The sequence below is a fragment of the Tamandua tetradactyla genome, chromosome 4 (genome assembly GCF_023851605.1).
Source record: "Tamandua tetradactyla isolate mTamTet1 chromosome 4, mTamTet1.pri, whole genome shotgun sequence".
Lineage (NCBI taxonomy): Eukaryota > Metazoa > Chordata > Mammalia > Pilosa > Myrmecophagidae > Tamandua > Tamandua tetradactyla.
The window spans coordinates 11,417,264-11,434,454 of record NC_135330.1 but is presented as its reverse complement, the minus strand read 5'-3'; the positions used below and the strand labels follow the sequence as shown (position 1 = coordinate 11,434,454).

Genomic DNA, 17,191 nt, shown 5'->3' with positions numbered 1-17,191 from the left:
TCTTCTGGGAAGTATGGGAAAAGCACAGTCGGGAGGCTTCACAGGAATCTCTAACAATTTGCTGGGTCTTTTTCCCAGGGAATCTTGAAGCTGTTTACACCCTCTTCCTGAGATCTGGGCCCATCTTGTCAGGAAATCTGACTGGGGTCAATGATAACTAGAGAAACCATTGTAAAAATTTTAAAGTCTCATTTAGGGAGGGCAAGAGCTGAAAACAAGAGCTGAAAAATTCTGAAAATTTAGCTAGAGGCTATGCTAGAGGTCTAGAATAAGTTGAACTGAACACACACCAAACGACACAGAGAACAAAGCCAACCAACAACAACAACAACAAAAATCTCTGTAAAAGAGTGAACACAACTTCTGTAATAAACTAATCAAGAAAAGAACATACTGGACACCAACAAAAAAATTACTAGTCAACTAGGAGAAACCAAGATATGGACCAGTCAAAGGAACAAACAAATACTTGAAATGAGACACAGGATTTGAAACAACTAATTAATGTTCAATCAAGCAGGCTAATCAAGTCAAAAATCAAATCACTGAGTTGAGGGAAGATATGGCAAAAGAGATTAAGGATATAAAGAAAATTTGGGGCAACCATAAAGAAGAACTCAAAAACTTGAAAAACACAAGTGGCATAACTTAAAAGAATGAAAGGAACAATAGAAGACATGAAAAACATAATGAAGACTTACAATAGATTTGAAGAGGTAGAAGAAAGGATTAATGAACTATAGGACAAGACATCAGAAATCCAACAAACAAAAGAACAGGTAGGGAAAAAAATGGAAAAGTATGAGCAGGCTCTCAGGGAATTAAATGAGAACATGAAGTGCACAAATATACATATTTTATGGGTGTCCCAGAAGGAGAAGAGAAGGGAAAGAGGGCAGAAATAAATATGTGGGAAATAATCACTGAAAATGTCTGATCTCTCTATGAAAGACACAAAATTACAGATCCAAGAAGCATGCAGGGTACTGGAAGCAGAATAGATATGCATAGACTGCTCAAAAACACTTACTAATCTGTGTCAAATGTCAAAGACAAAGAGAGACTTCAGAAAGCAGCAAGAGAAAAGTGATCCATCACATGCACAGTAAGTTTGAGAAGACTATGAGCAAATTTCTCACCAAAACCATGGAGGTGTGTAGGCAGTGATGTGATATAGTTAAAGGAATGAAAGAGAAAACTGTCAACCAAGAATTCTATACCCAGAAAAACTGTCCTTCAAAAAGGCAGGAGAGTTTAAAATATTTGCAAACAGACACTGAAAGAATTTGTGATGAAAAGACTATCTCTACAAGACTTATAAAAAAGAGCACAGGCAAATAGGAACTCAGACAGAAGAGAGAGGTCTGGAGAAAAGTGTAGAAATGAAGATATTCAGTAGAATAAAGAGAAATAAAGTGTCACAAATAAAATTCAAAAGGCAAATAGTAGTAAGTTCTGCCTTTTCAGTAATAACATTAAATGTTAATGGACTAAACTCCCCTGTTAAAAAATATAGACTGGCAGAATGGATTGAAAAGCACGACCTGTCTATATGCTGTCTACAAGAGACTCACTTTAGACCCAAGGGCAAAAACAGATTGAAAGTGAAGGGTTGGAAAATATATTTCTCAGACACACCAACCAGAAAAGAATGGAGTGGCTATACGAATATCCAACAAATAAGACTTCAAATGTAAAATAATTAAAAGAGACAAAGAAAGATACAATGTATTGATAAAAGGAACGGTTCATCAAAAAGTAATAACAATCATAAACATGTACGCACTGAGCCAGAATACCCCAAAATACATGAGGCACACACTGACAACACTGAATAGGAAAGTAGACACCCCTGTAATAATATTTTGAGAATTCAATACACTGCTCTCATGGATAGAACATTTAGACAGAAAATCAATAAGGAAACAAAGATTTTGAATAATACCATAAATAAACTAGACATTTACAGAACATTACACCCCACAAATTCAGGATACACATTTTTCTCAAGTGCTCATGGATTCTCCAGGATAGATTACATGTTAGCTCACAAAGCAAATCTCAGTAAATATTAAAAGATTGAAATTATACAACATATTCTTTGATCATAAATTGAATAAAGTTGGAAAACAATAACAGTTGGAAGGCCAGAAAATTCACAAATATATGGAGGCTAAACAAAACACTTTTAAACAATCAATGGGTCAAGGAAGAAATTACCAGAGAAATAAGTAAATATATCAAGGCAAGTGAAAATAAAAACATAAAATTTCAAAATTATGGGAATGCAGTAAAGTCAGTGGTGAGAGGGAAATTTGTTGCCTTAAACGCATATTTGCACTAAAAAAAAGAAGAAGAAGAAGAAGAAAGAGGGTGCATAGGTGGTTCAGTGGTAAAATGCTCATTTAACATGCAGGAGACCAGGGTTTGATTCCTGGACTATGCACCCCTCCCCCCCAAAAAAAGAACAAAGAAAAATCCAGAAATTAACTGTTTACCTGGTGGGATTAGAGAAAGAACAGCAAACTAGCCCCAAAGCAAACAAAAGGAAAAAATAACAAAGATTAGAGCAGAAATAAATGAAATTGAGAACATGAAAACAATAGAGAGAATCAACAAATCCAGAAGCTGAGCCTTTGAGAATATCAATAACATTGACAGACTCTTAGCTAGGCTAATGAGAGCAAGAGAGAGAGAGGATCCAAATTTTAAAAATCAGAAATGGGGGAGGTGATATAACTGTTGATCCCACAGAAATAAAGGAGATAATGAGAGGATGCCAGTAACAACTGTATGCTAATAAACAAGACAATATAAATGAAATGGACAACTTCTTAGAAAGCCATGAACAACCATTGACTCAAAGAGAAAGAGAAGGCCTCAACAAACCAATCACAAGTAAAGAGATTGAATCAGTCATCAAGAAGCTCCCAAAAAAGAAAAGTCCAGGAACAGATGGCTTCACATGTGAATTCTATCAAGCATTCAAGAAAGAATTAGTACCAATCCTGCTCAAACTCTTCAAAAAAATTGAAGAGGAGGGAAAGCTACCTAACTCATTTTATGAAACCAACACCACCCTAATACCAGAGTCAGATAAAGATACTACAAGAAAAGAAAATTACAGACCATTCTTTTTAATGAATATAGATGCAAAAATCCTCAACAAAATACTTACAAATCAAATCCAGCCCCACATTAAAAGAATTATACCCCACGATCAAATAGGATTTATTCCTGGAGGGCTGATTCAACACAAAACAATAAATTAATATAATACACCACATAACTCAAATCAGTAAAACCACATGATCATCACAATTGTTGCAGAAAAGGTATTTGAAAAAATTCAACATTCTTTCTTGGTGAAAATATTTCAAAGGATAGGAATAGAAGGAAACTTCCTCAACATGATGGTGGAAATATATGAAAAAAAACACAGTTATGATTATATTCGATAGGAAAAGACAGAAAGCTTTCCCTCTGATGTCAGAAAAAAAATAAGTATGCCCACTGTCACTATTGTTATACAGCATTGTGCTGGAAGTTTGAGCTAGAGCAATTAGGCAGGAAAAAGAAATAAAAGCATCGAAATTGGAAAGGAAGAAGTTAAATTTCTTCTGTTTGCAAGTACCATGATACTATATGTTTTAAAAAATACTGAAAAATCTATAGCAAAGCTACTAAAGTTATTAAATGAGTATAGCAAAGTGACAGGGTACAAGATCAGCACAAAAATATCAGTAGTGCTTCTATATACTTCTAATAGCAATCTGAAGAGGAAATCAAGAAAAAGATGCCATTTCAAATAGCAAGCAGGGGGTGCAAGGATAGATCAGTGGTAGAGTTCTCATCTGCCATGCAGGAGACTGGGTTTAATTCCCAGCCCATGCACTTCCAAAAAGAAAACAAACAGACAAACACAAAAATTCAACAAGTGGTGCTTCAATAAGGGGCTACTCAGATGGAAAAAGAATAAAATGTGACCCCAGCCATACAGCATACAAAAAATAAAAATAAAAAAGAATAACATCCAAAAGAATCAAATATTTAGGAATTAATTTAATCAAGGCTGCAAAAGACCTATACACAGAAAACTACAACAAATTACTAAAAGAAATTTAAAAAGACCTAGATAAGTGGAAGAACATACCATGTTCATGGATTGGAAGACTAAATACAGTTAAGATGTGAATTCTACCCAAATTAATTTATAGGTTCAATGTGATACCAATTAAAATCTCACCAACTTGTTTTACAGAAATAGAAAAACCAATAATCAAGTTTATTTGGAAGGGCAGGCTGCCCTGAATAGCAAAAATATCTAGGGAAAGAGGAATGAAGTGGGAAACTTCACACTACCTGACTAAATCATATCAGTAGTCAAACAGAATGATACTGGCAATAAAGATACATATACAGACCAATGGAACTGAGCTGAGTGTTCAGAAATAAACCCTTTGATCTACACACAATTGATCTTTTATAAGACAGTCAAGCCAACTCAACTGTGACAGAGCAGCCTCTTTAATAAATGGTCCTTGGAGAGCTGGATATCCACATCCAAAAGAGTAAAAGGGGACCCATATCTCACACTTGATACAAAAACTAACTCCAAATGGATCAAAGACCTAAACATTAGATCTAAGACCATAAAACTTTTAGAAGAAAATGTAGGGAAATATCTTAAAGATCTTGTGATAGGAGGTGATTTCCTAGACCTTACACCCAAAGGCAAGCAATGAAAGAAAATATAGATAAATGGAATTGCCTCAAAATTAAACACTTTGTGCCTTGAAAAACTTTGTTAGAAAGGTAAAAAGGCATTCTATAAAATGGGAGACAATATTTGGGAACAATATATCAGATAATGATTTAATATCCAAAATATAAAATGAGATTTTACAACTCAACAACAAAAAAGCAAACAACCCAATTTAAAAGTGGGCAAAAGACATGGACAGACATTTTTCAGAATGGGAAATATGAATGGCTCAAAAATATATGAAAAGATGCTCAACCTCATTGGCTATTAGGGAAATGCAAATTAACACCACAATGGGAAATCATCTCACACCTACTATAATGAATATTATTTTTAAAAAATAGGAAGAGAGAGAGAGAATTACAAGACAGAAGATGATGTTGAGAAAGAGACACACATTTTCACTGTTAGTGGGAATGCAGACTGGTGTAACACTTCTGGAAGACAGTTTGGAAGCTCCTCAAGAAGCTAAGTATAGAATTGCCATATGATCTAGCAATCCAATTTCCAGGTATATATTTGGAAGAACTGAAAGCAACACAAACAGACATGTGCACTCCACTGTCTGTCACAGCATTATTCATGATTGCCAAGAGATGGAAACAGCACAAATGTCCATCAACAGATGAGTGGCTAAAAATCTATGATATATACATACGATGGAATATTATGCAGTTGTAGAACAGAATAAACTCATGAAGCCTGCAACTACATAGGTAAAACTTAAGGACATTATCCTGAGTGAAATTAGCAAGAAATAAAAGGGCAAAGGCAGTATGGTCTTTCTAATATTAACTAACATTAATAAGTGAACCTTGAGGCTCAAAGTTAAGAACACTGGTTATCTGGAGATAGAAAGAATGTAGAGATTGGCCATTTGATGCTGAAGGAGTACAGAATGTTTAATAGGACAGATTGTAATGACCCAGAAATGGATGGCATGATACTATGTGATAATAGCACAATATTGTAAGTACACTGAATGAAGTTGAGTGTGAGTATGGTTGAGGGAGGAGGGCTGGGGGCATGTATGACACCAGAAGGAAAGATAGAGGATAAGGACTAGGATGGTATGACTTAGCAATGCCTAGAGTAGACAGTGATGATGATTAAATGTGAAAATATAAAAATGTTTCTACATGAGGGAGAACAAATGAATGTCAACATTGCAAGGTGCTGAAAATGGGATGATAGTACAAGAAAAAAATTAATCAATGCAAACTAGGGTCTATAGTTAACATCGTAATATGCTTGCAATGCTTCCACTGAAAGTAACAAAGGCACATGCCAAAGCTAAATGTCAATAAATGGGGCTTATAGGTGAAAGTGTAGGATCCTTTGAGAAATAAATGGAAATGTCCTCATCTGAATTGTGACGGTGAAGGCTATTTGATTATACAAAGAAACATTGATTTTTTACTTAGATTCAGTTTAAAAATGAACAGAGAGATACAAATGATAGAGAAAACGTGAAGAGAGAGGGATGTACCTATTCACTGTTGGTAGGGAAGCAGAGTGAGGTACCCCCTCTGGAGGGCAGTGTGTTGACTCCACAGGAGTCTGAAGTGGTTGTTATAGGATCCTGCAACTCTTTAGTTAAGTGAATATTTGGAGGAACCGGGAGCGGGGACACAAATGGACATTTGCACAGTGGTGCTTATGGTGTCAATGTTCGCATCCTGCAATGGATGGAGGTGGCCCAAGGGTACCTCAACTGAGTTTTGGAAGGGGAAACTCTGGTACATACATACAATGGAAATTGAGTGGTTGCAAGAAGAAATGAAATTGTGAGGTATGCAGTTAGGCGAATGAAACTTGAGGACAGTATTTTGAATGAAATAAGCCAGAAATGAAAAGACAAATATTCTAATGCCCTACTAATAAGAACTACCTATAATGTGCAAACTCTGAGAACTGAATTTGAGAGTATAGGTTATCAAATGAAGGCCTATTATAAATGTTCCTAGAATGTAAACCCTCACAGCAGTCACTCTATTCTGGAGTTGTAGCTGTTATTTCTAAACTTTGAGATGCTGAGCTCTTTGTGTTTAACCTGGTCATTCGCTGGAACTTCAGATATTTGTGTGACATCTGAGACTCAAAACTAGAGTTCTACAGCTATGAAATTCAGCATTAACCTACACATAACTGTTAAAAACACTGAAAAAGAGATCTGACTGCAATTAGAGATATGAATGAAGCTGATCTGGGTAGGACTAAAATAAATCAGTCTTAAAGGTAAGGGATGATATTGATTACATTTTAAAACTTCAACTTTTGTGTGAGACCAAAAGAAGAGATATTTATTTGGTGCTAAATTTATATTTTCAGTAGTACACTATCTAATTTAATTTGTATGGTCACCTTATTGGAACACTGTAACTACATGGAATAAGGAGTGAGATCTAGTTGGTTTGTACAGGTTGGTGTGTTGCCCCAATACATCCCAGAGTAATCTGGCCAGAAGATTTAAACGTGTTTGTAAAAATCCCCTTGAGGACCTGGGGAAAAAGTAGAAGTATTAAACTTCCCCACCTGGGAAAGAACTCAGATTCTCGCAATCACTGGGGACTTTCAATTTGATGGCCCATGCTCTCTACCTTGGAGCTTGCCCTTATGAAATTTATTCTTGCAAAGGAGATGCTAAACGTACTTATGATTATGTCTAAGAGTCACCCCAGACAGTCTCTTTGTTGCTCAGAAGTGGACAACTCTACAAGTTGAACCACTTCTGCAAGTGAACATACTGTCCCTACTACATGGGACGTGACTCCCAGAGATGTAAATCTCCTTGGCAATGTGGGACCTGATGCCCAGGAATGAGCCTGGACCCAGCATCATGGAATTGAGGAAGATTTCTTGACCAAAAGGGGAAGAGAAATGAAGCAAAATAAAGTTTCAGTGGTTGAGAGATTTTAAATAGAATCGAGAGGCCATTCTGCCTGTTATTCTTGTGCAATGTATAAATATCCTATTTCAATTTTTGGTGTGTTGGAGTAACTAGAGGGAAACACCTGAAATTATTGAACTGTAATACAATAGCCTTGATTCTTGACAATGATTGAATAAGTATAGAGCTTTTAAGGAGTGGCCATGTGTTCTAGTTTGCTAGCTGCTGGAATGCAATATACCAAAAACGGAATGGTTTTTAAAAAGAGAATTTAATAAGTTTCTAGTTTACAGTTCTAAGGCTGAGAAAATGTCCCAATTAAAACAAGTCTATAGAAATGTTCAATCTAGGGTATCCAGGGAAAGATACCTCTGTTCCAGAAGGCCAATGAAGTTCAGGGTTTCTCTCTCAAGTGATAAGTCACATGGCTAACACAGTCAGGGCTTCTCTTTCATCTGGAAAGGCACATGGAGAACATGGTGTCATCTGCTAGCTTTCTCTTCTGGCTTCCTGTTTCACGAAGCTCCCCAGGAGGCGTTTTCCTTCTTCATCTCCAAAGGCTGCTGGCTGATGGACTCTCTGCTTCTCACGGCTATGTCATTTTTCTCTGCTCTCTCAGAATCTCTCACATTCTCCAAAATGTTTCCTCTTTCACGAGATTCCAGTAAACTAATCAAGACCCACCCTAATGGGTGGAGACATGTCTCCACCTAATCCAGTTTCACAACCACTCTTGATTGAGTTACATCTCCAGGGAGATGATCTAATTACAGTTTCAAACATACAGTACTGAATAGGGATTAGAAGAAATGGCTGCCTTTACAAAATAGGATTAAGATTAAAACACAACTTTTCTAGGATTCATACATCCTCTCAAACTGGCACACCACTGTGACTGCACTCTCTTTATGCAGTGTATGGACAGAAAAAGACAATAAGTAAATAAATGAAAGGGGGAGAGAGTAGAAGAGGTTTGGGGTATTCTTTTTTTACTTTTATTCTTACTTTTGTTCTTATTTTTATTTTTATTTTTGTAGTCATAAAAGCGTTCAAAAATCTGTGATGATATGATGATACTGTGAACCACTGGTTGTACAATTTGGATTATATAATAAATGAATATATAATTGTGCCAGGTTGAAAGGATTATGTACCCTGGAAAAGCCATGTTTTAATCCTGATCCATCTCATGGAGGAAGCCATTCCTTTTAACTCAGCACTGTGTTGGAAACTTGATTAGATTATCTCCACAGAGATGTGACTCACCCAATTGTGGATGTTAACCTTTGATTAGAATTGTGACTTAACCTGGTCTTGATTAGTTTACTGGAATCCTTTAAAAGAGGAAACATTTTGGAGAGAGTCTTGAGAGCCACATTAAAATTGTATTTAAATAAGGAACACATTGCCTGTATTTTAGAATTTCACCTATTCTGTGAGACCAAAGGAAGAAAAGTTTATTTTGTCCAGAATCTAAATTTTCAGTTAAACATAGCCTAACTCAACCTATCTGTATAGATCAGTTAACAATCCAAACAAAGGGATCCCAGAATAAGAATGAGTGCCTTTAATCTTGCATAGCTCAATGTAATGCCTGGATACATCCCAGAGTATACTAAGCGGATAATAAAAACGTGTTGGCAAAGTCCCTTGAGGGATGGGAGAAACAGTATGGAACTATTAAACTTGACTGTGGGGGGAACCCTAGATAATGTCCAAAACATTAGGGACACCTAAATCAATAGGCCAAGCGCTTAATCTTGAGGCTGCTCTTGTGAAGTTTATGTATGTAGCGGAGAAGCTTAGCCTACCTATAGGTATGCCTAAGAGTCACTTCCAGGGGACCTCTTTTGTTGCTCAGATGTGGCCTCTCTCTTTCTACGCCCAACTCTGCAATTGAAACTATTGCCCTTCCCCCACCCCATGCCCGCCATAGCATTAAGGGTTGAAACTGTCCCTGGCAGTGTGGGAAAGGACCCCAAGTGATGTATCTGGTCCTGGTACCATGGGATTAGAATACCATCCTGTCCAAAAGGGGGGAAAGAAGTATAGCAAATAAGGTATCAGTGGCTGAGAGAGTTCAAATAGTGTTGAGAGGCTACTCTGGAGGTCACTCTTATGCAAGCTTCAGTTAGACATTGCTACCATCATAATTTGTCAAACCCCAACCAAAACCATTCCTGCAAATTCTAAAGAAAATCTAGAGCATTATATAAGATTCTACAGAGGTTCCATGAACTAGGGTAGCATTCCAGAAACCTACAACTTCCAGATGGGTCCCTGGGCCAGATTAGTCCTGAAATGCAGAAGGACCAGCCTTTCCAGAACATCTATTAGTTCCATCCCCTTACCCCATATTAACAACAGCCCCTTCCAACATGAAAAGTTAGAATGGCCATAGCCCAAATACCCCTAAAGAATGAGAGAAAGATCAAAAGTGATGGTGGAGTTATACAGAGATGATTTGGTTTAACAAATGAGTATAAGTACTGAATCAGTATTTTGGTATTTCTTTTAGTCTCCAGTACCTTAGAGCAGCTAGAAATAAGAATCTAAAACTGTGGAATTCTAACACACATACACACAAATTGCATTTATAAAAATGTTTTTGTGGGGTTTCTGGTTGATCAAGATGGTGGCATAAGATGCTCCATGGTTCTGTTTCTACACAGAATCTTTGACCAACTACAAAAACTGACAGAGACATCTTCTTCAAACTCCAAAAGTAATTAAAGTGTTGAAGTAACTGGGTGAGTTAAATTCAGCCTTTAAAATGGTAGGAGAATCTTCTTGCATGCCTGCTGGCCCCTGCCTACCCTCACCATGACATAGTTTGAGTCACTCTGCACTTCCATTGTGGGTCCTTGGTCCTGTTTCAGAGAGAACAGAGTAATCCTTATGCACCTATAGATGTGCCTATATGTCAGTGCGATCAATCAGGTAAAGGAATGAACCCAGAAATTTCTGGAACTCACGCTCTCAAGACTTGCTCTGCAGTTGGAAGCATCTTTGTGAACAGTTAAAGCAGTGTAGTAAACAATTAAGAGAAAGTGTCCTGGGACAAAGGATAGCTTGTTTTAAGAGGGCATTCAAATTTCTATAAATAAGGGGATCCTAAGACCATGAGCAATCAGGGTCACAAAAGACAAAGAGATCAAAACATTTCACATTTGCTTCTTCTTTTTGGAGGGCTAAACTCTGAAGGACAGCACTGCCAAAGCAGAGCCAATTTTCAGAGACTTTGAAAAGTTCTTTTTATGTTGGTTTGTTTGTTATGTTAGTTTCTGGCACTCAAGGACATTTATGTCATATCAGTACCTGGTCACAAAATTAAGGACCAGAGAGCTTAGGGAATAAATCCCAGAGTTACCACATTAAAATGTTAAAATGTTTAGTGAACAACAAAAGATTATAAGACAAACAGAGAAACAGGAAATGGTGGCTCATACAAAGGAACAAGATAAAAATCCAGAAATCATCAACAAACACCAGAATTTGACATACCATACAAACACTTAAAAAAAAAAAAAAAAAAGAGTTCCTCAATATGCTCAAGGAGATAAAAGAAAACACAGAGAAAGAACTAAATTGTATCAGGAAAATAATGTCAGGGGCATTAACACAGAAATAAAGAGCGTACTATGGACAACTGTATGCCAATAAATTAGGTGACCTAGATGAAATTTCTAGAAACACTAACTACCTACACTGACTCAAGAAGAAATATAATATCTCAACAGACCAATAACAAGCAAAAAGATTGAATTAGTCATCCTAAGCTCCCAGTTATGAAATCCCAGGACCAGATGTCTTCATTATTGAATTTTACCGAAGATTCCAAGAAAGAACTACACCAATATTGCCCAAACTCTTCCAAAAAAATCAGAGGAGGGAACACTTCCTTGGTCAGCTATGAGGCTAACATTACCCTCATACCAAGGCCAGATAATGCACCATAAGAAAAAAAACTATATACTAATATCCTTTAGAAATATAGATGCAAAAATCTTTAACAAATTTCTAGCACACCAAATCTAAGAATATGTTAAAAGAATTATATACCATGAGCAAGTGGGATATGTCCCACTTATGCAAAGATGACTCTACGTAAGACAATCAATTAATATAATGCACATTAATAGAACAAAAGGGAAAAAAAAACACATGGTCATTCTACCCAAAGTAATTTACAGACTCAGTGCAATCCCTATAAAAATTCCAACAGTCCTTCTGCAGAAATGGAAAAGCCAATCATCAAATTTATGTGGATGGGTGAGTGGCCCTGTTTTAGGAAAATCTTCTTGAAAAAGAGGGAATCTGGAGGACTCACATTTCCCTGTTTCAAAAGTTATCGCAAAGCTACAGTAATCAGACTAGCATAATACTGGCACAAGGATGGACTTACAGGCCATTAGAATCAGATTGAGACTTCAGAAATACAACTTCACAGCTATGCCAATTGGTTCTTACCATGGTTTCAAATAATAGTCTCCAATAAAATCGTGCTTGGAAAACTTGATATCTGTATCTAGAAGAGATCTCTCGTAGAAGAGAACATGGGGAAGCATTTTCTGCCCCTTATATTAGGCAATAGTTTCTTAGACTTCACACCAAATCAAAAGAAAAAAAATAGATAAATAGGACTTCAAAATGTTTAAAATTTTTGCATCAAAGGATTTCATAATGATAGTAAAAAGACAGCTTACAGAATGATGAAAATATTTGAAAGCCACATTTATCACAAGGGTTTAATATCAAGAATATATAAAGAAATCCTAAAATCCAACAACAAAAAAATCAAACAACTCAATAAAAGATGAGCAAAAGACTTGAAAAGATATTTCTCCAAAGAAGCTATACAAATGGTCAACAAGCACATAAAACATTGCTCAGCACCATTTGCCATTAGGAAAAAACAAACCAAAAAAAAAACCCACAATGAGATACTATTTCACACTCACCAGAATAGCTACTATTTTAAAAAATGGAAAATCACAAGTGTTTCAGAGGATGTGGAGAAATACGAAAACTCATTTATTGTTATTGTAAATGTGAAATGGGGCAGCACTATGGAAAAGAGTTTGACAGTTTCTCAGAAAGTTAGTATAGAATTGCCATAGGACCTGGCAATCTAACTTCTAGGTACATACACAAAAGAACTGAATGCAGGAACTTAAACAGATATTTGTACTTTGATAGTCATAGTGACATTATTTACAACTGCCAGAAGATGGAAGCAATCCAGGTATCCATGAATAGATGACAGGATTAACAATATGGCATATACATACAATGGAATATTGATCAACTGTAAAACAAAATGAAGTTCTGGCACATGCAACACCATGGATGACCCTTAAAGATATCAGTTGAGTGAAATAATCCAGACACAGAAGGACAAATATTGTATGCGCTCACTGATATGAAGATTATAGAACAAGCAAATTCACAGAGTCAAAAATTAGATAAAGGTTACAAGAGATCAGGATGGGAGTAGGGCATGAGGAGTTAATGCTTAATTGGCATGGAATTACTGTTTTATCTCTTTAATGTCAGGCAATATGCAAGTAACTGGATAGGTGTTGCTGCAGTTCATATAAAATCTATGACTTCAGGAAGTTTGTTTTCATTGTGGAGACAGACATGAAAGAAAACATTTATACTGGCCTTCTTTGCTAGCCTCCAACTCATTTCTTGCTTCAGAGTTTTGTACATGTTGCTTGTTCTATCTAAAAGGGTCTTCCAAGTTGCCCCTTCCACCTAGTGACTTGTTTCCATCTTTCAGGTTACAGGTTAAGCATGAATACATCAGGGTGGCCAGCCCCATACCACCCAATCTAAGCAAGATTTCCTGTAGTACTCCTCTTCTAGCTCCTGTTCTTTTCCTTCATAGCACATCACTGAACTTCTGGTAAAGCATTTGTCCCTGAGTTGATCTGCTTATTGAGACTCTCTCAAACAAGACCATAAGGTTTATGAGGACAGGGACCACATACATCTTGGTTATCATTAGTATCTGGTAGCTAAAATAGTATCTGGTACACATGATGCAATGAGTAAATATTGTTGCAATGGTAAAAGATATAATGGGAATATGTCCTGGGTGTGTGACAGCACAAAGAAGGCAAAGCTCCATCTTATTGGCAGAGTGTGGCAAGAGAGACGCGAGAAGTTTAGAAAGTTATGCTGGTGATTTTCTTGAAATACATGAAGAAACGTGAAGTTAAAGGAGAGGAGCTGTCCAAACAGAAGCAGCAGCACGTGAGAAAATATGGCAGAAACAAGAACACATCACTTTGGAGAGAAGCCAATAGTTTGTTAGGTTCAGCAAGCACAGCTAGGATCCTCTGGGGAATAGAGGGACATGATACAGGAAAGAGAGAAAGAAAAAGAGAGAGAGAGAGGACAGATGATAAATCCATGCCAAAAAAAAAGGACTGTGGGCTTCATCCTGTATGGCATTGGGGGTCAGTGAAGAAATTTTCTTTGGATTTCTTTGTCATTCTGGGACTCTAGCTCTTTAACCTAATTATATTGACATAATCCAAGTTGCTTAGAATTACTTGAAATATTTTAGCAATTATGCTATGCTTGTAGCTGCCTTAAAAAGATAAATAGATGTGATGACCAGAGTGTAAATGTGTGGGCTAATAGAGAATGAAGAAGGGGGTATTACATAGGATGAAGATTACAGAAAAGAGGTTCCAGTCTCTGACAAAAGGAAGGGAAAAACAATGCCAAATGAAAGCAAATCAACAAAGACATGTCAATATGGAGATTGAGGGGGTAAATCAGAGACTTACAAGGGCCACCAAGGTTTGCTGCAGGATGGGTGAGGCCAAGGTTGGCCATTGTCCTCATGAGAAGGAGAACTAGAAGTAGGAAGAGTAGGGAAGAGAGTCAGATTTTCTTTTTCTGTTCCTCAGAACTAACAGACTTGGATTTATCTTTGTTATTAACAATTGACAACAGTTTTCAAATATTTAGAACAATAAAATATAAAGAAATTTTCACTGAATGATTTTTTTCCATAGTCGCGAAGTATTATTCAATAGAATATTATTAGCAGCAGAAAGCCAGAGTGTTATAACTTCACTGAAGTTCATTTCCCTCATATGTAAAATGTCTTTACAATATAGTTGGACACTTAAATGAGAAAATGTGTAGAAGTGCATATTTTGTCTGGCACATAAGATGTGCATGATTTAACTGAAGAGTTAAAATTTGCTCTTTAACTAACAGGATGTAAAGTCTGGCCCATTGCTTTTCGAAGGGCTGATTTGAACTCTTTATTTCTTAGACTGTAAATCATTGGATTAAACAATGGGGTAAGGATTGTATAAGATACAGATATCAGGGTATCTTGGCTTGAGGAGTAATTGGACTTGGGCCTTAGGTAGATGAACGAGGCACAACCATAGTGGACAGTTACCACAATGAGGTGGGAGGCACAGGTGGAGAAGGCCTTGTATCTTCCCACAGAGGATGGGATTTTGAGAATGGCAGAGATGATGTGGATATAAGAGACAAGGATAAGTAGCAGTGGAATAACCAGAACAAATACACCAAGCGTGAATATGACCATCTGACTGAGGCGGGAATGGTAAGACGCCAACTTGAGAACGGGGGAAATGTCACAGAAGAAGTGATGGAGGTGGTTGGAGGAGTGGAAAGGCAGGTGAAATACCAGGGATGTGATGACTTGGGCTACAGTAAAGCCGCAGGCACAGGCAGCAGCCACTAGTCCCATGCACACTCCATGTCCCATGATGACCGTGTAGCGCAGTGGGTTACAGATGGCCACATAGCGATCATAACCCATTGCAGCCAGCAGGAAGGAGTGAGAGCAGCCCAGGAAGAGGAAGGTAAACATCTGGATGGCACAGCCTAGGAAGGAGATGGTCTTTTTCTGGGAGAGTAGGTCAACCAGCATCTTGGGCACAATAACGAAGGTGTAGCAAGTCTCAGAACAGGAGAGGACTGCGAGGAAGAAGTACATGGGTGAGTGAAGGGCTCTATCCAGCACAATGGTGGAGATGATGATAGCATTGGTGCCCAGAGTGAACAGGTAGAGGAGCAGGAAGACAGCAAAGAGCAGCCGCTGCAGCCCAACCAGAGATGAGAAACCAAGGAAGACAAATTCTTTCACCATGGTCTCATTGGTCCACTCCATGGAAAGAACTTCTCTAGAAGAGAGTCAGAGACAAAGCTGGAGGCCAGAATCCAGTGGGAAGAGTAAAAATATGTAGAAAATTCAGTACAATATTTGCAGGGATAGGTGTTTCCAGATATTTGGTGGAACATCTTCATTCCCTCTGAAAAATATCTGCCAAAAGAATTGGGTTAAATATGCAAAGAATAACTGACAACCAATCATGAGGCTTTCTTTAAGACTGGTTACATGCTATCCTTCTAGTCAAGGATTAGTGAATTGTCTAATCCTTTTCCCTTACCTCTCACTTATGGCTTGTGTTTGTATTGTTCACTACAAGCCCAGGTAAACTAGACCCCAAAAAGTGGGGAAAAAAGAGGGTTAAAACAGTCTACAACTGATCAAGACATGAACTGAAAGAATGAGTTATATTTAGACACAAACGTAACCTCAGTTTATTCAACCATAAAATGAAAAGGAGGAGAAAAATTAGATGATTTCTGATAAAGGTATGAAGGAAGAAATGTTTATTGACAGCCTAGTATAGGCTCAGATATGTGGTAAGCATATCAAATATTCTACCTCATTTATTTCTTACACCAGTCCTATGTCAATGTCCAAAACTATAAGAAATAAGCTTTAGTTTTATTTGTGATGGATTAACAAGAGACAAAACAGGAACTATAAGGGTTCCACAAACCAGATCATGGAGCTAAGAGTGGAGAAGAAAACATTAGCTTAAAGAAATTATTCTTTTTCAGACAGAGAACAGTTACCAGGGTGGTTGGAAAAGACTCATTCACTTTGTAACATTTTGCAACACACTTCATTTTTCCTATTCTAAAGTGCCTCAGAGAAACAGAGTTTCACAGAAATATCTTAGAGTTTGCCATAAGGAATGAGAGAAAATGAGACAATTGGACAGTTTATTGGGTTCCACTTCCCTGTCATAAACTGTAGCTTTTACATTTTTTACATATTGTTATTCAGTAAGATTTCTTTTGAGTATCTCCTACTAAACACAGTAGCAGACTACTATGAACAGATTTAAAAACTACTGGAATAGATTATTTCTAAAGACCATTTTGGCATCAGGTCAGATAATTTTTCATAGGTGCATTTTTTCTCTGCCCAACCTTATAAGTAAATAAAGTATTACCTGGATGCAAAAGTATCTAGCATGTATTGTGTACATTCAGTCTCCATTTATAAACTTCTCAGGCTTTTACATCATTTTGTGTTGAAGAGCTATATGTATCTGCTACCAGTATGTTCTGTTTTTTCATTTTTCCAGGCGAATTATTTTGTAACTTTTTGTTTTCAGAACATAGGTTAAATCATTGAACACTTCTGAAAGTCATTCCTTCTATTCCTAGAATTTAAA

At 37.0% G+C, this 17,191-nt stretch overlaps 1 protein-coding gene across 1 annotated transcript; it reads right to left on the bottom strand.

The window, feature by feature from the left end:
* Positions 1–14,886: 14,886 nt before the first annotated feature.
* LOC143678768 (olfactory receptor 10K1) lies at positions 14,887–15,828 on the bottom strand. Its single transcript, XM_077155705.1, has one exon. It carries the CDS (start codon positions 15,826–15,828, stop codon positions 14,887–14,889), a length of 942 nt encoding a protein of 313 aa, XP_077011820.1.
* Between the last annotated feature and the right edge of the window lie 1,363 nt (positions 15,829–17,191).